The 23651-nt window shown below is 46.1% G+C and overlaps 1 protein-coding gene across 1 annotated transcript in view; it reads right to left on the bottom strand.

Annotated features, from left to right (window-relative positions):
* The window catches only part of LOC123625901 (SV2 related protein), a 49596-nt gene that overhangs the window by 12632 nt on the left and 13313 nt on the right, over positions 1–23651 (bottom strand). The window contains exons 3-9 of the mRNA XM_045534617.1: positions 22200–22285; positions 20990–21088; positions 15972–16043; positions 9876–10000; positions 4127–4190; positions 2303–2428; positions 1364–1492 (exon numbers count right to left, since the gene is read on the bottom strand). Coding sequence (XP_045390573.1) covers positions 1364–1492; positions 2303–2428; positions 4127–4190; positions 9876–10000; positions 15972–16043; positions 20990–21088; positions 22200–22285 — 701 coding nt within the window. The remainder of the gene's footprint in view (positions 1–1363; positions 1493–2302; positions 2429–4126; positions 4191–9875; positions 10001–15971; positions 16044–20989; positions 21089–22199; positions 22286–23651) is intronic.

The following is a 23651-nucleotide window of genomic DNA, read 5'->3' as shown; positions in this document are numbered from 1 at the left end:
TATATTCAAAAATAGATTCATTACTATATTTATAGAAAGACTATATTGATGAATAGATGTATTTTTATATATATAGGAAAATATTTTACTATTTACTAAATGTATTCAAAAAGAATAATCCTTAAAACATGTTTTTGGTACATTGATCTTTTGGCAAAATAATCAGGGAAAATTGGCATTTGGAGACTTGATTTGATTCTGGAAAGCCTTTCTCTCCTCTTCTTGCTTGTCTTGGATTCATGGCCTCCTTGGAGCCGTTCTGGACCACCGCGGGGGAAGTGAGCCCTGTCCCCGGGGGCCTCGCTGCCCCTGGCTGCAGCCCCCAGGGGACACGTCTGCTGCCCTCAGACAAACAGAACCCTGCTGCTGGCCACCCTGGACCACACAGAGAGCCGCAGGGAGCAGCTCCTTTCCAAAGTGACACCCACAGGTGGCGTGTCCACCCCTGCAACTTTCACCTTGGGACACACGTTTGAAACCGCTATGTCCTTTCTCCGTCCATGCGACTGGTCTCTCTCCAAAGGCAACGAATGGGCCCCCTGCACTTCCTGCTGGGCGCTCGCCTGCCCCGCCCCTGTGCTTCCCTAAGTAGATGTGGGGGTTATGTCCCCCGGCCTCTGTGTTGTCAGACCATGCTGACACCTCCTCTCACTCTGCTGGAATGCCATTCAGCTCTCCTTGCATGATACAGAACCAGAAATATAATATTATTTTAAAAGATAATTTCCCTATAGGGTGTGTTGTCTGCTTAAGGGCATTTGTCATGTTTCTCCAACCCACATGGATGACTCTTGAGAGCAGAGGCTGCAGCCTTACACCTGTATCCCTTCTTCCCATGTGTGCAATGCCAGCGCCTACCTGGTGCAGGTGCTCATAGAGTGTCACCGTGATGGATTTCCTGCTGGTATTCCCGGGAGAGTGATGTACCAACCATTAAGAACATCTGCAGCGGGTGTGGTTTGACCCCCTGGATCTACGTTCCAATGTGGTTTTATCGTACACCTTTTGCTGATCTGTCACATTTGCTAGTCACAGATTATCAGTATTGAAAGGTGCAATCAAAGCAGGAGTAGTTACAGGATCCATTAGCAGATGTTACGTTTCTCTAATCACTGGCTAAATGCACCGGGTAGCGTATTTAGAACTTGACAATAAAAATACAGATTGGAGTTGCTAAATTCCCTTTGCAGATCCTGCCTACTGTGTCCCCATCTGTTCCATGTGCACACACACACACACACACACCCCACCCTGGGTACACGCGCTCACCACACAGGTGCACGCCCCGTCCCCTGCTCACACGCCCCTGGACGCACATCCACGTGAGACACGCACGCCACAGTCGGCCGGTCCCGGAACTGACCTGTCTAGAGATGATGAGTTTCCCCAGCGGCATGGGAGCTCCGTTTTCTGTCGCGATTCTCTTTAACGTGGCGATTGCCTTTTCCTGGTTCCCAGACAACACATCGTACCTCGCACTCTCTGGCAGCCACTGAGGGGGACAGGAAACCCACGGAAGGCTGGTTAGGGTGGAACAGAACACTCACTCCCAGCCACACACTCTTATCTATGCATGGACTCAGAGACCCGGCTTCAAATCCTGGCTCTGCCATTTATTATATTGATCGTGTGACCCTGTGCAATTACTAAACTTCTCCGAGCCTAGCACAGAGCCTGCCACACAGTTAAGCTCAATAATTATTAACACCTATTGTCATTAGCAGGAATTATTGTAGTATTTACCATACATGAGAACTCCCCGTCTACACCCATACAGGTGCCCCACTGGCTACAATGTGTTTCATGCATGTGCACATGAAATGAAGAGTGTGTGGCATGATCTCACTAGGGGTGTGGTTTATGCAAAGCTGAGATGGGGAGACCATTTAAACTTCTGGATCCAGCCATGCCCGAAGCCAGATTTAATCCTCTGTGATGCATTTATCCTTCTCTTTTTTTACTCAAGCCAGCTTGAATTGGGTTTCTGTCACTTGCAACTTAAGAGTCCCGACTAATCTAATACAGTCACTTTAAGTGTAGGCCTTGCAAGGATGGGGCCAATGGATCCCTTCGCCCCCAGCTATCTCCCTAGAAAACATCCCAGAAGTGTCTGTCTGGAGGAAATCCAACACCCCAGCCCTGGGGCTACCCCAGGCCTTGCTCCCTTGTCTCGTTTCTTATCTAGAAAAAATATCTCAGAAGGTGACTTGGTGTCCTTCCTTCTCCATCCCCTCCCCGCCAAAATACAGAGTTCAGCCGGGTGCCAGGTAGCAAAGGCTGAGATGTCTTAAAAGATACCTACGAAACACAGCACAGCGAAGAGGAGGAGTGGGACCGCTGAGAGAATGAGCAGCCAACGCCAGCCCAGGCTGGGCATCACGAACACAGCCAGGATGACCTCGAACACCGTCCCGATGGCCCAGAAGACCTGGTGCAGGAGAATCGGGGTCAGTGGTGGGGGTAACAGGGTCCACCCGGTGAACATCTACTGGATCATGGTGGACAAGGTTATAGATGTGGGTAAGAGCTCACTGGACTCAGCAAGGTCAGAATAGCCACCCCTTCCCTGTGGTCCATAGGGTTAAGCCAGGGCCACCATGTTGTCCATCTCCTGAGGGCACCATCTACACTGTGTATATTTGCGTGTGTCCACTTGTGCTGTGCAATGCAGCAGCTCAGCTTAAGGACAGCAATACAATGAATATCGTGTGATATCAATATAGTAGTGGACACACTGGTTTTTTTGTGTTTTTTTTTAAGAGACAGGGTCTCACTCTGTCACGCTGGCTGGAGTGCAGTATTGTGACTGTATCTCACTGCAGCCTCGAACTCCTGGGCTCAAGCAATCCTCCCACCTCAACCTCCCAAGTAGCTAAGACTACAGGCACGCGCCACTATACCCGGCTAACTGTTTTTACTTTTTTAAGAGATGGGGTCTCACTATTTTGCCCAGGCTGGTCTTGAACTCCTGGCCTCAAGTGATCCTCCTTCTTCAGCCTCCCAAGTTGCCAGGATTACAGGTGTGAGCCACCAAGTCCAGTAAGGTGCTTTTTATTTTCAATTTTTATTGTGGTAAAATACATATAACAAAACTTGCCATCTTGACCATTTTTAAGTATATAGTTCAGTAGTGTTAAGTACATTCACAATGTTGTGCATATATTACAACTATCCATCTTCAGAACTGTTTTCATCTTGCAAACATGAAGCTCTGTCTCCATTAAACAATTCCATTTCCCCTTCCCCCCAGCCCTTGGCAACCACTATTCTATTTTCTGTCTTATGAATTTGACTACTCTAGATACCTCATATAAGTGGAATCAGTATTTGTATTTTCGTGACTGGTTTATTTCACTTATAATGTCTTCAAGGTTCATCCAGGTTCAGCCACATTGTAGTGTGTGTCACCACACCTGGCTAATTATTTTTAAAAATTTTTTGTAGAGATGGGTCTCACCATGCTGCCCAGGCTGGTCCCAAACTCCTGACCTCTAGTAATCCTCCCTCCTCAGACTGCTTGCTGCCATGAACGTGGCTGTGCAAATGGACACATTGGCTTTGGTCTACTGACATCCATCTCCCTTGCCCACCAGTGCCCCAGCGTCCTCTATCAGAATTGCCTCTTCCCGGTGTGACTGAATGTCTTCTGTTTGCCTCTCCAAGTCACTCTCTGTCCTGTTCCACCTTCCTGTGGATTCCATCAACAGGCTCCCTGTCCTCCGGCTCCCTACCAGGTAGGAAGCCCTGCAGGAGATGGGAGGGAAATAGAGAGAGATCAGGGCACGCCTGTAGTCCCAACTACTTGGGAGGCTGAGACGGGAGGATCACTTAAGCCAAGCGTTCAAGGCTGCAGTGAGCTGTGAACATGCCCCTGCACTCTAGCCTGGGCAACAGAGCGAGACCCTGTCTCTAAAAAGGAAGGAAATGCTGACAGTTACAGAATTTACCCACATTGCAAAACAAACCATGTCAGAATCGACCCCACTGATCCATTCAAGTCTTTGCATAGCAAGTACGTTATATTTTTCTCCAACTTGCTCTTCTTTGACCTGTGGCTCAAGACGTCAGAGAACCTCCTGCCAGAGAGTCAGCACTCTCTAGAGACCCAGGCCGCCCTCCGCCTTACCTCAATCAGCAGAATACATTTAGCTCGGGCTTTCATGGGAAGGAACTCGGCATACAGAGTCACCCTGGGGAAGCAAAGGGACAGAAAAGGGGTTAAGGTCAGGGCTGGGTGGGAAAATTGCTACATTTCCTGAATTTCTAGGCAACTCAAGCTGCCACACACAGAGGTACCTGGGGGTTACACCCCATCTCCCCAGGGTGGGCTGCAGACTGGTGCATGGGTACAAAAGGCCCACTTCCTGGCTTCATCAGGGGACCGGCCCCACGGAGCACTGAACACTCCTCAGCTCCCTGTGCGATCAAGCGAGTCTGACTTCACCTGAAACCACACCCTCGCCAGACTTCTTCCCTTTATCTTTCTAGCATCTTGCATTCGTTTACAGCGTCCTCGAGAACGCTCTCTGCATAAATCACTTGTACAAGAATCTCTGCCTCAGGCTTGGGCTGCTTCTATAGACCCCAACCCATGACACCCTTCTCTACAGAGCATCTAATTTTGTAAATGGCCTCAGCAACACCATTGGGATGTAGACACAGTTCTGTCACCAGGTAAAGTCCTTCTTAGGATGCCGATCAAAGGCACCTCTGTCCAAAGCAAAAAGAATTCCCAGGAGCCTCAGAAGAAAGGCTAGGGGTTCAGCAGTTCAGGTGGACTCTCTTACAAGAAAAGTATGAAGAAATGTAAATGCCAGCTAGTCTAACGTCACAGTGTCCCTCACCAAATCAAATTACTAACCACACACACACACACACACACACACACACACACACAAAAGTGCCATAGAATATTCTAAGGGCAAAATTATTCCTGTCCTTAGAGGTCAAGGATTTGTTTTTATAATGAACCTATAACCTTTTCATGAAGTCTTTTAATCGTCTTTTTTAGTTAGAGAGCATTACATGAATGCATTCTCACTGCAAAACAACTTGGCAATACACCAGTTCACAGAGTATACGGTGACCTTTCCTCTCCCCTCCTTGCATTCCTCCACCCGAGAGCCCTCACCACCAGCAGTTTGCTTTGCAACCTTCCAGCCCCTTCTCTATGGAAATAAATAAATACATAAATTTAAGCACCATGCTCCCTTCCTCCCTTCCTTCCCTCCCTCCCTAACTCCCTTCTTTGTTTCTCTCTTCCTTCCCTCCTTCCTTCTTTCCTTTTCACACACACAGCACACTGCCAGTGATCCACCCATGCTAATGTCCCCATTCTTACCACTCCCATGCATGCCAGCCCAACTTCCAACCGCCTGCACCCGCAACCCTTTCCTGAGGACTTTCTCCAGTCACTCGAGCTGGCTTTGCCAACCTTCGTGGTGGCAGATGAGCAGTGGCAAAGAATTTAAACTTCCCAGGAGCAGCAGCCCCTGCACTGACAGTTCCCTCATCCCTTAAGTGGGACAATCTGGAGTACGTGTGACTGAGTCCCCCAGAGTAAACGACTTGCTCCTGACTCTTTGCGTTAGGATCTGCTTTCAATAAGACCACTGGGAAACCTTTCCATATTAATGCAGGTGGAGCTACTGCATTATTTTTAACAGCTGCACAGCCTTTCTCATTGCAGTTGTATCATCATTTATTTACCTACACCTGTTGATTAATACGTAAGTCGTTTCCAATTTCTTGTTTTGCGACCTATGCTACAAGAAACATCTTTTCCTATAATCCTTGCACTCCGCATTTGGCCATTATTTGTAGCAGTTCATTATGAAAACGAGCTGCTTGATCTTCACCCAACGTATGGCAATGATTACAATCAGACTGAAAAAATAAAAGAGTGAGCAATGAAATGACCCATGCCAAGAAGCAGCTGATTCTGGCATTAAATAAATCCCCACCACAAATAATCGCATTTGCAGCTCTGGGCAATTAGAGATTGGTCATTTGGATCACGTGCGTGGAAAGCAATGACCCATGATCTCAGTCTGGCATTTCCACTCGGTCTTTGGGGGAAACAGCAGTGTCAGGGATGGGTTTGTGGGCAAGCTCATTGTGGACACCGACCCAAAGGACATTCCAAAGCAGGTTTCAGTGTAGACCAGGGGAGCTGGCTACCTGGGGTATTGCTCTTTAAGAGCAGCCACAACACAAGTAGGCTATTAGTGACCGCAGCTACTTACACAAATGTCCTGCCGGAGTGCACAGCGCCCTCTGCTGGAAATAAAAATCCACTGGCCCCAGGACCAACCTGTATCTTACGTATTTTAGAGAGGAGATATGTGTGTAATGAGAGGTGATTATCATTTTTTGATGCTTCTTTGCGTTTTCTAAATTTTCTAGAACAAAAATATATTGTTTGCAAGGATAAAAATAAAATGCTATTTAACTCCCTTGCTTGAATGAAAGTCTCTTCCTGCCTGTTGCTCTTCCATAGACAAAGTGTAATATTTGGCAACCTACATGTGATTCCTCTTTCCCTCCTTAAAGGGAATAAAAACCTGCTGCGAACAACCAGCTCTACATCCCCAGAGTCATCTCCAAGTCAATACCGGGGACCCAGGGCACAGGAACGATTTAGCAGGACCTTCCGACTCTACGCGCTCGTGCTCAGAACACTTTCAAAGTGATTGTTCAACACAGCGAGTGCCTTTGGCATCAGCCACACCTGGGTTTGAACCCAGGTGCGACTGGCTTCCAAAGGTTGCCCCAATGCTTCTCTCCCTGTATTCCTGCTCCTTTGCTGTGTGACTTTGTAGCTCATTCCATAAACGGTCTATTCCCCCCGCCATGTCCCCTTGAACTTGGGCTGGCCTTGGGACCAGCTTTGACCGCCAGAACGTAGCAGAAGTGACATGCCAGTTCCAAGCTGAGACCTCAGGAAGCTTTGCAGCTTCTGCCGGCTGTCTTAGACCCGTGCCCAGGTGCCGTGTGACCAGGTGGCGTCTCGGAGGATGAGAGACACGTGGAGCATAGATGAGTCAGTCGTGGCCATGCCGGACTCGCCAGCCCCTATCTAATTCAGCTGACTGCAGACACGTGGGCAAACCCTGCCAAGACCACGAGAACCACCAAACTGCCCAACTGCAGCGTCGTGAGTTAAATAAATTGTTGTTTTAAGCCATGAGCACGAGGATGGTCTGTTACAAAGCAAAAGCTAACCCTACACTCCACTTAATAACTATCTGACCTTAAGCAAGTCACTTATGAGCTCTGAGTCTCAGTTTTCTCATCTGTGAAATGGGGACAATCAGGTTGTTCAATGGGCCAGATGAGATAGTCGGAGAACACTTAGCGTAGTGCCCAGTTGGGGTGGGGAACCTGCGGTCTCAAAGCCACATGCGGCCCCTTGACGGAAGGGATTTGTTCTGTGAAGTTTGGATTCCATTAAATGGCCACACGCAAGGATCCAGAAGGCCACATGTGGCCCCAAGGCTGCAGGTTCCCCACCCCCAACTGGGGGAAGGAAGAAAAGAAAGAAAAAAGAGGGGAAGAGAAGAAAAAGCACAGATCAGAGCCGAGGAATGAGTTCCTTATTCATAAAATAATTGGTATTTACACTAAAAATTCAGAGTATGTTATAAGGACTTCTGGTTGTTGAGCTTTTAAAAATCATGCAGCAAAATTTTAATTCATCTGGTTTTACGAGGTGCTGCAATTGGATAAAGCTATTCTAAATTAATGGGAGCTCTGAATTACATCTCATTACATGAAAATATCTTCAATGAAATGTTGCAAATAATGAACTTGGGGGAGCCATTTTTATTACTACATAAGAACAGTGTACAATTAAAACATAATCATTTTTATGTAAATGGGTAGAGTTATAGTGGTGGGAAGCCTGTGGTTTTCTTGGATGGCTAAATAGTTCTGTAATTTTGTTTATAGTTTTTATTTGCCCTTCTCAAAGATAAAAGAGCTATTTAGTGAAGTAGTTAAGAGAATAGGTTTAGAGGGTCAAATTATTATTATTTTTAAATTATTTAGAGATGGGGTCTTGCTCTGTTGTCCAGGCTGGAGTGCAGTGTTGCAATCATAGCTCACTGCAGCCTCGAACTCCTGGGCCCCATTGGTCCTCCCCGTCAGCCTGCCAAGTGGCTGGGACTATAGGCTCATACCACCATGCCCAGCTCACTTTTTAATTTTTTTTGTAGAGATGAGGTCTCGTTATATTGCCCAAGCTGGTCTCAAACTCCTGGCCTCAAGCAATCCTCCTGCCTTGGCCTCCCAAAGTGCTGGGATTACAAGCGGCAGCCATCCTGTGATGCTTAAATCTCGGCTCTGCCATTCACTAGCTGTACGACCGTGGGCGTGTTACTTAGCTTCTTTAAAGCCCCAGTTTTCTCACCTGTAAAATGGAGGTGATAATTTTATATACGTCTCCCAAGGTTTTGTGGGTTTTTAAATGGTAATCTACGTAAAGCACTTGGCCTAGTGCCGGGAATGTAGCAATAGCTCAAACAAACAGTGGGGCTACGATAGCATTCAATAAATGAACAACTCAGTGGGACAGCATGGCAATTGAGGGCTGGGGACCCTCACAGTAACAGGCAAGAGGACAGGTCCTCCTAGACGCTGGGTCCTTTATTTTATTCCCTGGTGTCCTATCCCCTCTCCCAGTACTTGCAGACCCTGGGAAGGGCGTTTCTCCCAGGTCCAAGGGGAAGAATCTCCCTCCCTTTGCTATTGTTGGATACGATTTTCTCGCTCTAGTTGCTCTGCCATTGCAACCCCATCTGCTTGTAAGCTTCCAGAGGTTCCCTGAAATTTCTGGTCCGCCAGTGGCACCCTTTCCTTGCTTTCCTGCACTGTTAAAGATGCATTCTATTTCTTGTCCCTTCTATGTCATGTCCAGGACATTCGTAAGAAGAAATAGCAAATGGTACTTCTCATTTTACCATCTTGCACATTTAGTTCCTTTCTCTCTCCTCACAGGGGAAGAAAATCCAGGAGACTGTTTGGAAGCTACTTCAGGGGCATCCACCTGAGTATCCCTGATTTGCTCTTCTGCGAGTACATTCCTTCCAGCCACTCAGGGGACACTGTGCCCTCGTCAATGAATGGCTCCTGAATGGGGCAGTGGCCGAGTCTGCAGAAATTCCTGGGGCCGGGCCAGAAGTGGAACACATTGTCCACAAGCTCCTGCCAGCACAGATTTATGGCTGTGGCTCTGTTAATGGCCTCTGCTTCAAGACCCAGTGGTTTCCGAGCCCATCCCGGACTCCAGCCCACCCACGTGCAACGCCGCTGTGCAGAGCCCTGGCGGGATCCACCGTGAACAAGGGAGGGAAGGACTGAGGGGAACTGAGGGCCACTCACTGTCCTTCCAGCCTCCAAGTGGCAGGAGGAGCCTGCGGATTTGCTCGTGTGTCACATCCACATGGTCACGTCTCCTCCCCTCCCTGTTCTTTCTACAGTCACACCCTGCGCCCCTCGCCCACCACGGTGACACGTGAGCTTCTTACCAAAGCCTTCAGTAGATCAGATGTTTGCTCATATGCATGGCGCGCTCAGCCAGGCATCGTCCTGGGCACTTTACAGATGTTGTCATTTACTGTTCTAAGCGATCAATGCTAGATCTATTATTTTTACTGTTATTTCACTTTTGCCACCTTGCGGCCATTGCAGCGGTGGTGGCGTTCGTTGTTGTTAGTCATTACGATGCTGCTATGACGCTACCCTCCTGCGACACCATAGCTCCTGGGTGCCAGGCGCTGTGGCGTAGCCATCTTTGCTCTCCCCCGAGGCCATGAACAGACACGGCTGAGAGTGGCTGCCTGGCCGTGGATGGCCAGAGCTGGGTATTTACTTACGACTGGGGCACTCCTCCAATCCCGAAGCCCACCAGGCCGCGGAGCACCAGGATCCAGCTATACACAGGCGCAAAAGCGCTAAGGATGCCGTAGTACAGAGTCCAGAGCACGCTGATCTTCAGCCCCTGCGGAGAAGGACGACACCGAACCATTAGGGCTTCTCAGCCCCTCCAGGGGGCACGGCCCCCGCCCCACATCCAAAGCTACGCGGGCACCCACGCAGCCAAGGGGATGCCAGAGGTTCTCCGCCTGGGTAGTGCCAACCCCTAGGAGGGGTGTGGGAAAATCACGGGGCATTCTTGGTTGTCCCAGTGATTGGCATTTAATGCCAATCCGGGCCCAGAGATGTGAGATCTTCCACACTGCGGGAGACACTTGTAGACTTGTCTTGCGTCCCACGCCAGCTCAGATGTCCCGCCAGCTGTCATGCAGCTGAGAACTCTATGATGATCTGTACCTAGACATTCTCTGTTTTTACATAGAAACAGGATTGGGGGGGCATGCTCTGAATATACACAGATGCAGGTAAAATCAAAGCAAGATTTACTTTGTTTTACCGGGAACTTTACAAAATCGTTCGTTTCAGGAAACCATGTTGCCAATGGCAATGCCACCTCTGGTATTTGAGTCGTTGATGGGATAATTTATCTGTCCGCATTTTACAAGGCTTATCTAGGGATAGACTGATCTACACCTTATTTTGAAATGTCAACTATAAAGAAAAAGCATTGACAGTATGCAGTTAAATGGAAACATTGGTAACGTATCTTGCCTACTTCCTCTTATCATCTAGGCAGAGTTGTATGTGAACATTTGCATATTGAAAATAAATCTTATGAATGACCTGTTTTTATTTTTCACTCTTATATCATAGGGCATTAGAACTGATTTCTTTTTTAAAGTATGAGAGGGATGAGGTTATCTTTGAAATTTATTTCTGATAATTAGGAAGGAATTATTAAAATTTGTCACTTTTTTTTTTTTAGAGATGGGGTCTTGCTATGTTGCCCAGGCTGTACATAAACTCCTGGGCTCAAGTGATCCTCTCACCTCAGCCTCCCAGAGTGCTGGGATTACAGGTGTGAGCCACCACACCTAGCCTAAAAAAGATGTGAAAGAAAGACTAGCACCTCGTGGCTTAATCATAAGAATTAAGACTGAAATGAAAAAGAAATACCTTTCTTGCAAGAGAAGCAAAACTATTTAAAATATTCTCTCTACCATCTGAAATCATTTTCCAAAAGACTTGAAATCATCTGGTAGACCTCCAAATTTCTTCTCTAGTCTCTTTTAATTCAGTTTAAAGTTTTAAAGCTAAAATCAATATGTGTCACACTTTCCCGCTGAAGTGTCCCCAGGGGGGGCAGGAGGGTGAACTCAACCTTGGAGTTACCAACCTTGGAGGGGTGTTGCAGAGAGACCTGCCCCAGACCTCACCGCTGCAAGTTTAAAATTCACGTAAAATTTGCATTCTACTTCATCATATGTTTGGTGTTGATTGTGATATAAAAATAGTATGGTAAATTACATGCACTTTTTACTTGAGTTTGAGACCAGCTTGGGCAATGTGGTGAGACCCCGTCTCTAAAAAAAAAAAAAAAAATTAGCCCAGCACAGTGGCGCACGCCTGTAGTCCCAGCTACTCCAGAGGCTGAGGCAGGAGGATTGCTTGAGCCCAGGAGTTCAAGGCTACAGTGAGCTATGATCATGCCACTGCATGCCAGCCTGGGCATGACAGAGCAAGACCCTGTCTCAAAACAAAACCAAAAGCCTTTTAAAAACACCTACTCATCTCTTTTTTTAACAGACAAGGCAGTGGCACAACCCTAACCAGCTAGAATTTTATAATATTGTTTTGTTTGCATTGCATTTACTTACTTTTGTAGACATTTCCTACTTATGGCAATTCTTCCTGATCTTACATTTAAGACTTTATCAAGTTTCCTTTTCCAAGAAAAATGCTTTTAACTTACTTTTAAAAAGCAAATTAATATACACAAAGATATTAAGTACCTAAGAGAATAGGTGGAGTAGGAATTACTGAAGTCTAGGAAGCAGTAATAAAAAAGCAACATTTCTGCACCCCTAACCCCATGACTGTGAAATTGGTACCTGCCATGCAGATACGTAATTCCTTTCTTTTGGCTTAAGCTAATTTAGTAGAGATTTTCTTCCTTGGCATCCAAGGAGTCTTGAATCAAACACAAGATGTGATTAGCAGCAGAGTAAATAAAAGGGAAGAAGAAAAACAGAGCAGAAGAGGAGAGGAAAGAAGGGGGCTCTGAGCCCAGTGCCTGGGGCCACCCTTCCCTCCAGTGCTGCTGGGGAGCCGTGTCATTCCCCCTTGCCAGGCAGCAAAGACAGGCACTCTAACCTGTCCTGTTTGGGCACAACAGGTTGCATCTGCCTCTGCATTTGTCTGATGATGCCAGGGCTTTCCAGCTGCCCGGAAAGTGAGGACTCAGCAACCATGTGTGTGTATTGTCGTCGCCACTACAAAGGCAGGGGAGCTGCCAGCAAGAGCTTCTCTGGGACTCTCATGGGCCTTTGGGCTTCTCGTTAACTAGAGTTGTTATTCTGCCTGACATTTGTCCTGCCCTTTATAGAGTGACAGCCTCTTCTTCCTTCCTTCCTTCCTTCCTTCCTTCCTTCCTTCCTTCCTTCCTTCCTTCTTTCCTCCCTCCCTGCCTTCCTTTCTTCCTTTATGTATCGAGAATCCCCTGTGTGCCAGCCTCCAGGGATAGATGCATAGACATTACGCATCCATTCATTTGCTCAATTATTCATTCAGTAAGCATGCATTGAGCACCTGCTGTATGCTAGACACTGATATATGTTATCCATTCCTTTATTAAATAAACATACTTTGAATATCTGTGTACCCAGCACTAGAGGTACTGATATATATTATTCATTCATTCATTTGTTCAATATGTATGTATTGAGCACCTGCTGTGTGCCTGGCAGTAGAGGTACTGATACATATTATTCATTCATTCGTTCATCCAGGCAATATGTATATATTGAGCACCTGCTGTTTGCGAGGCACTGAGCTACAGCAGAGAACATGACAGCCAGAGTCTCTGACTTCATGGGACTTTAATTTGCATTTTATAAAGGACTGTCACATCACTGCACTGGATCCTATAGCAACGCTGTGGAAAGAGGTTATTATTTTCGTTTCTGCTTCACTAATCTGTGGCTGCCACAAACTCACAGGCTTCTGTGAGGAATCCAAGTGGCTCACCGAGTCCTATCTCCGTAGGGGATGGCCCTGCAAAATCACGTGGCGGCCACCCTCACGGAAACCTCCCAGCTGTGACATCGCAGATCACGTTGATTCTCTGCAGTTGCCAAGGCTTGCCAGCGTTCCTGCAGGAGCCTGGGGAAACTTTATAATTAGAGTCTGATCCGTCCGCCCTGAGGTTGGGCCAGAATTCCGTGCTGGGGAGGAGGAAGCTCTGCCATCCGGGGACGCTTTCTCTCCTGTCCCTCTGGTCATGCCAGTTTCACGCTGGGTGTGGAATTTTCCACACTGGTTGGAAGAACTGGTGGGACTCTCTATGGGCAGCCCCTCCAAGCTGCTTCTAATTGGGATGGACGAATGTCCAACGGATCGCCTGAATTCTAGGGGACAGTTGAGTTAGGTCTCTCAGGTTGAGGACGTGGACTCTGGAGCCAGACACGCCTGCATTTCCATGCTGGCATTGCCATTTATGGGCACCACACCTGGCACATGATACGAATAATAATGGACAGTTATGAAACTCTTCCCCTGTGCCAAGGGCTTTATGTATGAGGGCCACTTACTCCTCATAACAGTTTTATGGGGGAGACTATTGTTATCCCATTTACGGATGAGAAAACTGAGGCACAGCGAGGTTGAGGAGCTTGCCCAAGGTCATAGGGCAGAAGAGCCGGCATTTGAACCTAAGTAGTCTGGCCTCAGAATCTGGGCTTTTCACAATGACACTTTATCATTATTGTTATTTAGACAGAGTCTCTCTCTGTCCCCCCAGGTAGAGTGCAGTGGTGACATCTTAGCTCACAGTAACCTCAAACTCCTGGGCTCAAGCGATCCTCCTGCTTCAACCTCTCAAATAGCTGGTACGACAGGCGTGCCCCATGACACCTGGCTAATTTTTTCTATTTTTAACACAGATGGGGTCTCACTCCTGCTCAGGCTGGCCTCGAACTCCTGACCTCCAGGAATCCTCCTGCCTTGGCCTCCCAGAGTGCTAGGATGACAGGCGTGAGCCACCGCGCCTGGCCCCCTTTGATTCTTTTAAAGGCCTGAAGATTAACATTAAGTCCAGCCTCAGAGAGCCACAGTTTTATTGTTCTTTTAACTCCTCAGTTCCACCAAATAAATGGCCCTGTTATATTTTAAGAGGTGCTTCCTTTTCTTCCCTCCCTCCCTTCCTTCCTTTCTTCCTTCTTTTCTCTCTCCTGGCCTCAAACTCTTCTTCATTCTTCCAACCAGAAAATCTCCAAAGCCGTCACTCACACCCTCTAGAACCAGGAAGAGGGTGGGAGGGTGCATGGGGACAGGACCTAGGCAGCTGGTGGCTGAAGACCAGACTCATCCCCTCTTAGGTTAACGGGGAGAAGAAACCACTTTATTCTCTGTGGGGAGGCCCCGAGAGGCCTTTCCAACTGCCCTTTCCATTCCTGTCACCCAAGATGACCCTCTGGGTGCTGATGGATGTGCTTAGTTTCCCAGGCTGCTGTCTCTGGCCCTGCCATGGCCACTTCTAGGCAGTTTCACTGATCACTGTCTCCTAGTGCCTGCTGGCCCAGTGTTTCCTGCCCAGTGGCAGTAAGAGAGGATGCAGCTGGAGCCTACTTCCTGCATAGCCCTGTTCAAACATTCATTCCTTCATTGACCCAATATATATTTACTGAGCACCTACAGAGTCGAGCCACTAGCATCACGGTTAAGATAAAGATCTAGACTTAGAAAGAACATACAAACCGTGTGGCCTTGGGCAAGGTGCCCACTCTCTGTGCCTCAGTTTCCTCTTCTATAAAGTCAGGGTGATAATAGTACCTACTTCAATGGGTGTTAAGGGGGCCGGATGAGCGAATGCAGGAATCAGGCGTGGAAGGGCTTGCGCTGTGGAGATTGCCTGTTACTGACCCAACATCCATATTTCACTTCTTCCTTCCTAACAGAATTCTAAGTCTGTCTGGGTAGCCCATTCCCAACCCCAGGGGTAGATTCTCATTAGCCTAAGCCAATAGTTTTGAAAGCGTGGTCCCCAGACTAGCAGCGTCAGCATTTCCTGGGACAGTGTTAGAAGTTGCCTGGGAACTCGTTAGAAGTTAGGAGTTCCAGCTCACACGTGTCCTGTGCCTACCATGTGCCTGGCATTGTACAAAGAGACTCACACTCATCCCCTCAATTAACCCTCCAGTGTAGCTTCTGTTATTTTCCTCTTGATATACCTGAGGAAACTGATGCTCAGAGAGATCCATTCACTTGCCCAAGATCACACAGCCTGTAGTGGCAAAGTTGGGACAGAACCCAGGTCCACCTGCCTTCAGGGCTCAGACCTGTAAGTTCCCTTCTTCCTTTTGGATTGCAAATGCATTTCATGTCATGTCTGGGCTCCCCCCAAAGCAGTCCCTAAGGTAAAGATCCCAGTGCAAAAATAGTTTATTGAGGCAGTGATCCCAGTAGAGGAGGAGACTGGTGAGACTGGGCCAGGCAGGCAGATAATTCAGAGTGTCCCTCACGAACAGGTTCCTACAGTGGGCACCAGAGCTGAGTCCTGCCGGGATTGAGAAATGACCCACTTTAAGGCAAGAGACCCAATGTCTTTATCTACCATCCTTGACTGCCCCAGCCAGGGGCAGTAAGGAAATGGTTAATGTCTAGGGGAAACGAATTAGGCACCAGGAGTGTCACCCAGATTCTGAAATACACATGCTTGGGCCCCGCTAGGAACATGTGATTTGAAAAGAGTCCACAGCAGCCTAAGCACGATGTCTTCTCACTGCACTTGAACATAGCTCCTCATTGGGCGTCCCCGGTGCCACGTTTATATCACAGACAGAACACAGAGGACACGCGCTCGGAAGAGGTTGTCTTACTGTTTTCCTGCCGTACTGGTCTGAGATGTTTCCCCAGAGCGTGGAGCTGGACATCATGCCTACAAAGACCACCTGTGGGTGGAAAGACAGTTGCCGTTAGACAGAGGCATGGAGCACCGCAGAGAAAGGAAACCACAAACCGAATCTCTGATGTCGCACCCTAAATAATAATACTGAGCCAACGTTCACGGAAAAGAGTCTTTTACCAGTTTCTCATCATACCAAAGAAATGTCTTGCCCTAATGCTAAGCGAATATCAAGGGTTGCAAAGTAGAGCTTGGAAGGTATGAAAAACAGGCAGACAGGAGGCTGGGGTGGGAGCTATAACACTAGTAGGAGAAACAGCTCATGGAGCACTCCCTGTGTGCCGGGCAGAGTCGTTGTTCCATTGCTAATTCTCAGATTCCCAGCAGACAGGCTTTGAATGATCACACCCATTGGACATGTGGGGCGCTGAGGCTCAGAAAGGTTAAGAAGCCTACTCAGTATCCCTGAAAGGAGAGGGTAGAGCTAGGTCTTAAACCCAGGCAGGCTAACTGCAGCCTCGTCACTGTGCTCTTTGCTCACTAAGTGCCAGACACCACGCTATAAATCCTTACTACACACATCTTACCTACAACATGGTGCTATCATGAGACCCATTTTACAGATAAGGCAACTGAGGCCCAGAGAGTGGAAGGAATGGCCTCAGTTTTGTCTGACCCCAAAAGCATTCCTCCTGGCACGTCCTAGGGCAGCGGTTTGCTTACAGGAAAAATACACAGAGGCGTTCCAAGGAAGCAGACATGAATCATTTTAAAGGAATTAGTTTCCAAGTTCTCAACGTCCCTACAAACTCTTTCCTGAGAACAAGTTAGGGGTCTTCCCTGCTCCCTGCCCCACCTCTCACTATGCCAAGCTTGCCAAGGCACCTCAAAGCACATTGCTTTTCGATGTAAACTGTCCAGAGAGCCTCAAAAGGGACACCAATGATACATAAATCCTTTTGTGGCTGGGTGCGGTGACTCATGCCTATAATCCTAGCACTCTGGGAGGCAAGGCGGGTGGATTGCTTGAGCTCAGGAGTTTGAGACCAGCCTAAGCAAGAGCAAGACCCCATCTCTACTAAAAATAGAAAGAAATTATATGGACAACTAAAAATATATATAGAAAAAATTAGCCGGGCATGGTGGCACATGCCTGTAGTCCCAGCTACTCCGGAGGCTGAGGCAGGAGGATCACTTGAGTCCAGGAGTTTGAGGTTGCTGTGAGCTAGGCTGACTCCACGGCACTCTAGCCCGGGCAACAGAGTGAGACTCTGTCTCAAAAAAAAAAAAAAATCCTTTTGCAAGTCATTTAGTTTCCAATATTATTATTTTTTATTATGCTTTTCAACGGAATTGAAGGAGAACCTAATCAAGCTGTCAGCAAATTAGATCACTAAAAATAATTTTCCGTAAGCGATAGCTGAGGGCTCTTTGGCATATAACTTTAAAAAAATCAGGTGGTCGCTGGGCGCGGTGGCTCATGCCTATAATCCTAGCACTCTGGGAGACTGAGGTAGGAGGATCGCTTGAGGCCAGGAGTTTCAGACCAGCCTGAGCAAGAGCGAGACTCCATCTCTACTAAAAGTAGAAAGAAATTAGCTGGGCATGGTGGCGCATGCCTGTAGTCCCAGCTACTCGGGGAGGCTGAGGCAGGAGGATCACTTGAGCCCAGGAGTTTGAGGTTGCAGTAAGCTGTGATGAGGCCACTGCAGTCTACCCCGGGCGACAGAGACCCTGTCTCTAAATAAATATAAATAAATAGGCATTAATTTATTGTTATAACAAATCTCCTTCAGTTCCTCAAAACTTTTGACGTGAACAAAACTTTTCATATTCATTTCCATTCGGTAAAAATGAGACACAGGAATAGAATTGGTGCTGAATGTTATCTTACTTTAGTAACAAGTAATCTTTCAGGAATATGCAAAATATTTGGGAAACATTCCATACCACTCATTAAGGGATATATTCCCATTAAAAATTAACTTGTGTTTAACCATGACTTATCAAAATTAATTAAATTTTCTTTTGGTCTATTGCGTATTACTACTAATAATAAATTATAATAATAACTATAGATAATAAATATTAATAATTACATTATTATAATAGAATAAAATTATAATTATAACATAATTATAATAACTCAGTACAGGAGAAAAAATTTTAGTACTTAGAGCCTTCTCATCTCAGAAAATTAAAAACAATAATTTAAAACTTACATGCTCTGTCACAGAGAATTAGGATAGGGCGATGAATGTGATACTTTCAAGCATAAGAAAACATTACATTAAGATAAAATTATACAGAGAAAGGGAATAGAAATACCAGTTCTAAGAAAAGAAGACAATGCAAAATCTCCAAATTCCTCTGAAGCGCTTATTCATGTTATTTTTAAATGGATGATGTTGGGTATCAGATAAGTATTTCAATGTTATTGGATACATTTTAAAAAGTGATGTGATAATTTTGTTTAAGTTTTTATACTTCGATACACTGGAAATGATGTACTCTGCAACCGATGATTTTTTTAAAATTTTACGTCCATTTTAAAAACATGGGAGGTCCTGGGTGCTACCGAGGTTGCACTCAATTCTTTTCTAGATTAACCTAGAACAACAATGTTTGAAGATTACTATCTTGGGGTAAAGCGTTGCCTTAGTCATGCGCTAAGTGGTATCCTTGTATCCTGAAAGAGTTAAGTGTGCCCCCAAACACCATTTTTCCCAAGGGAGAGATTCAGGCATAGCAGAGCCCTTGTTCTATATCACAGTAGTTAGGGTAATCTTGCATGGTATTTCCTGTGGCAACAATGATGCATCTGCTGTATTCTCCTTGCGTGCTTGATGCAGATAGAGCAACTTCTGCTGTTCTCTAACTTTCCCCCAGAAAACTTGGCCATAAGACTTCAGGGCTCTACCTAGCCCACAAGTCCAAACTTCACAGCACAAGGAAGTAGCCCCGCGGCAGTGGCTGGGAATCTCACTTCTGACTCTGTCTCTTACAGGCACCGGGAGGTTGGGTGCAAATCATTGCACCTCTGTCAGCCTTAGTTTCCTTATCTGTAGAAAACTGAGCAATAATAGCACCTCTTTTGTAGGGTTGAGAGGGTTAAAGAGACATTATATAAAAAACTCTTAGCACAGATGGCATATACTAAGTACCCAATAAATTGTGGCTGTTATGAACCAAAGACAAGAGACCAGAAAGGCCCTGCATTGCAGAAACGCAGACCTGCAGTGACCGTCTAGGGGACAGGAATGAAAATGGGAACTATAATAATACTCAATCCCTGTCCTGCGCTAGGCACTGTATGTAATTTGTTGCCCAGCCACAGAAAAACAGGCATTATACCTCCATTTTGCAGGCCATAAATTAGACCCATAAAGTGCCACACTCAAGGTCATGCTTCTAAGAGGTGACTAAATCACAAAAACACGGGTGTATGTGCTAGGAAGTCCCTCCCACTGAGCTGCGTGACTTTCTTGCTAATATCAGACCAGAACGGTTATCTATTTAAAACCCCGGCATTCTGGGAGGCATCCCTCGTTGGCAATTTCTCTGCCACTAGATGGGTTTGTGACCTTGAGTGAGTGACCTAATCTCTCTGTGCCTCATTTTCCTCAACTAATAATATGTCAGTGGAAAACAACCCAAACTCTGTGAAATAATTTAAAGAGGTTTATTCTGAGCTGAATATGTGGGACCATGGCCCAGAGAGCCACGTCCAAGAGGCCTTGAGCAGCGGTCCCGCCATGGCTGGGTTACAGTTTGGCTTTGTACCTTCCAGGGAGACGGGAATTACACATAAAGTCATAAATCAATACCTGGAAGGTGTACATTGGTTTGGCCCGAAAAGGCAGGACATCTCAAAGTGGGGCATCACAGGATATAGGTGGGTTTAAAGATTCTTTGTTTTGTAATTGGTTAAAGACATGAAGTTTTGTCTAAGTATTCTAAATGTTTTAAGTTAAGGAAATCTGTCAATAGGAGACAAGCTGCCAGACATACCCAAACTCAAGTGATCTATTAAGTGAGTTGATGACTTGTAGGTGTGGTTTAAGCTTTGTCTTGCATGGCCTTAGGCCTGTGATGGGTCACAAAGAACATCTCCAAGAAGGGAGGGGGTATGACAAGGCCTGTCTGACCTCTCTTCTGATGGCCAGCAACTCAGCTTTAGGGTATTTCTGGGGTCCCCTTGGCCAAGTGGAACTCCATTCAGACAGCTGGGGGGGGGGCTTAAGATTTTATTTTAGTTCACAAATAGTACCTAGCCCACAGGGTTGCAAGGATTAAAGAGCACAATGTATATTATGCATATATTACATACCATGTACGTACCATATATGCATAATCTATATTATGCATATATTACATGCCATGTATGTAAAGGCCTATGCACATGTGTGCTCAATAAATATTAGCTCTTGTGATTATCATTTTCTTATCCTCCTGTCTGGACAGTCCATTTCCTTCTGTCTTTTAGAAGGTTGGTGCTGCTCTCCCCTTGACAAAAATTGAAGGTTCTGCCGCAGTCTCCTTCAAGCCTTAACTCCAGGGAGCAACAGCTACCTGCCATTAATTGAACACCTACTATGTGTCAGGCACTGTGTTGTTTCCAATCCTCAAATCACCCTGGGAGGAGAAAGGGGATTGGCACCTCCTGTTTGCAGTCAGAAAAAGTGAGGCTTATGAGGTTTAAGTGAAGTGTGCAGGTGAGTTTCAAGTTCCCAGCAACTGAGCAGGAAGTCTGGGACCCCCCACCCCCCTCTACCAAGTAGCTGGACCCCTGGCCGGGGTAGAGTTGGCTGCAAACCTGCCAGACCATGTGAGGTGGGGAGGGGACTAATGGAAGTTAAGGTCACAGTGTTTCCATCAAGGGCTTAATTCTTTTCTGCTGAGCCCTTGGCAGCAGGAGAAGGGGGGACATCCCGCAGGACACTCCAGGGGACCGGGATGGCATGCCACGGGAGAGAGCGCTGGGCTGCCTACCGAGGTCAGCAACGCCACCTGCCAGCTGGGGAGCCGCCACTCGCAGTGCAGCTGCGGTGCCAGGATGCTCAGGATCATCATCTCCATGGCATCGGCCATCTGCAGAGAGGAAGGAGACACCATGAGGCCAGGATGCCACCTGCCCGGTGCCGGGGGTGGCCGGCCAAGTCCACGACCCCAGAGAGACAGAGGGTAGCACGCCCTTCTGCTACCACCTGCCGAGTTCCCTACCACCCATCAAAACATACTCCAAGCTCTAGTAGCCAAAACCACGTGTGACCACGCAGGAATCGACGAATAGACATGTTACATGCTTTGTGTATGTGTGTGTTTTTCTGTGTTTTTAAAAAATATGGGCACTCCCTAAATGAAGTGGGAAAACACCATATTTCTAAAACGTAAGAAAAAAAAACATTTTTATAGCAGTAGAGAGACAATGATCGTTCCTCTTTAGTGCCACGAAAGACTAGTTTGTCTTTGGTTTCTAGCGTATTTGTTCGTGTAGAATTGTCAGTGTCGTAACAAGCGTGACCTTTTAATATATGAAAACATCGTAGGAAGCCCCAGCAATGAAACATCGTGGCACCGTTACGGGACCAGACACACAGAACAGCAGGACGCAGGCGGGAGTCCAGAAGCAGAGCTGTGTGGCCGTGGGAATGTGGTATGCGATAAAGGTGGCTTTTCAAATTAGCGGGGAATATGAGTTGGGGAAATTGACGATCCATTTGGAATAATGTGTCGTTAGATCGCAGTCTCACGCCATTCACAAAAATCAATTTCAGCTCTGTTAAAGCTTTAGCTGCTCTGTTTGCCGTAGCTGTTTAAGAGGATTCTAACGAGAGATCGTGAGTGCCTCGAAGCAGAAGGCAGATTTTTAATCTGTGCGTTTTTCTAGGGAGAGCTCCACAGCTGACATCATAATCTCATAGTAACCCTGAGCCCGAAAGGGTTGAGAACCACTTAATTAGCGAGAAGCCTCAGCTCCTCCTTGAGGTCGATCATCAACCATACCCAACTCCCTCCAAGCACAGACCTGCACTATCACCAAGGCACATAACATTTTGTTGATTGGGATTCAAACAAAGGCTCCGTGTGGAAGAAAACTGTGTCCTTCCTTGTGGACCGTGGAAACCCAGTTAAGCAGCATGGGGGTTTCTTGGAGACGACATATAAGGCCACTGTCCCCCCCCCCCCCCCAAATACTTGCCCAAGCCAAGCCAGTGAGAACAGACAGCTTCCACTGAAATTTTCCAAACCCAATGGCTTCCACCGCATCTTCCACCATGAAAGTATCTGGGAAAGAAGGAGAAAGGGGAGGGAAGACAGGAATCAGTGCACCTTGCAGCTATCCTAACATGGGGGTGTCTGGGGCGGTCCCCAGGCAAGCTTTTAAAGGCAGCACATGCTACTGTGCTAGAGTTTATCCTGGAAAAATATTCCAGTGTGAAGATATCTTGCCATTGTGACATTGCCTACAACAGGGAAAACTGGAAAACCCCAAATGGCTATTGGGGGTTGGTTAAATAAACTATGATATATATATAATACATTAAAATTATTAAATATCACACTAAGAAATATGACCCAACTGTTTAAAAGAATGTGCAGATATAAAAAGATGCACATAATATATTGTCAATTAATTTTTTAAAACAGAAGATGGACAACAAAATGTTTAGTAAGCTTCTCTTCTTGGAAATGTATGTTCCCTTCTCATTCCAGAAAAAAAATTAAAATTAAATTAAATCAAATTAAATGTATGCATATGAGTATATATGTATGTACCTATAGAATATATACAAGGCTTTGAATTATAGTTTTATTTTTGTTGTCTTTGGAGGCAGGAAGGGAGAAATCACATGAGACTTTTAAGCTCTTCCTTTTACAATTTATTACTTCCACAGCCAGGAAAAAATAAATACTTTTTAAAAGCAGGATTCCATCTGCACTCAGACGGAAAGATGTGCATACTATATCCTTACATAAAAAAAGGCAAGTTATGGAGAGGTATGTACTGGAAGAGCTGTCTTTGTGCATAAAATTAGGGGGAGGAGGATTGAGTAGATCTTACAAACCATTAACAGGGTCATCTTTCAAAACAACACTCACCGTCCTACTCTGGACATTTCTATGTCTGAATGTCTTCTAAATAAACAGGTGTCATTTTTAAGCTCAGAAAAAGTATGGATATAATTTATAAGCTAATAGGTGTTTTGAAAAATACTAAAAGACTAAACTCAATGTGGCATGGTGGATCATAGCCTGGAACAGCACAGATGAGACAACTGATGAAATCTGAATACAGTCTAGAGTTTAGCTAATAGTGTACCAGTGTCAATTTCTTAGTTTTGACAAATGTATTAATATCATGGCTAGGTAACATGTTAACATTAGGGGAGGCTGGGTGAAGTGTACATGGGAACTTTGTATGTTATGTGTGCAATTTTTCTGTAAATCTAAAATGATTCCAAAATAAAAAGTTAATTAAAAAATAAAAATACTAAAGGAAGATGCTGGGTAGCCCTTCCGTAAGCAGTCTCTGAGCATCTCATCAGTCTCTGCTAAGAGTTATCATCTTTCTTTCTTTCAACCACAGGCCTCGCATGTCAATCATAATTTTCTCCGGAAGTGTGAGCTGAGGTTATCACACTAGCAGGTT

Source organism: Lemur catta, chromosome 21 (genome assembly GCF_020740605.2).
Source record: "Lemur catta isolate mLemCat1 chromosome 21, mLemCat1.pri, whole genome shotgun sequence".
Classification (NCBI taxonomy): domain Eukaryota; kingdom Metazoa; phylum Chordata; class Mammalia; order Primates; family Lemuridae; genus Lemur; species Lemur catta.
The sequence above is the reverse complement of the archived record's forward strand: the minus strand, read 5'-3'. Positions and strand labels throughout refer to the sequence as shown.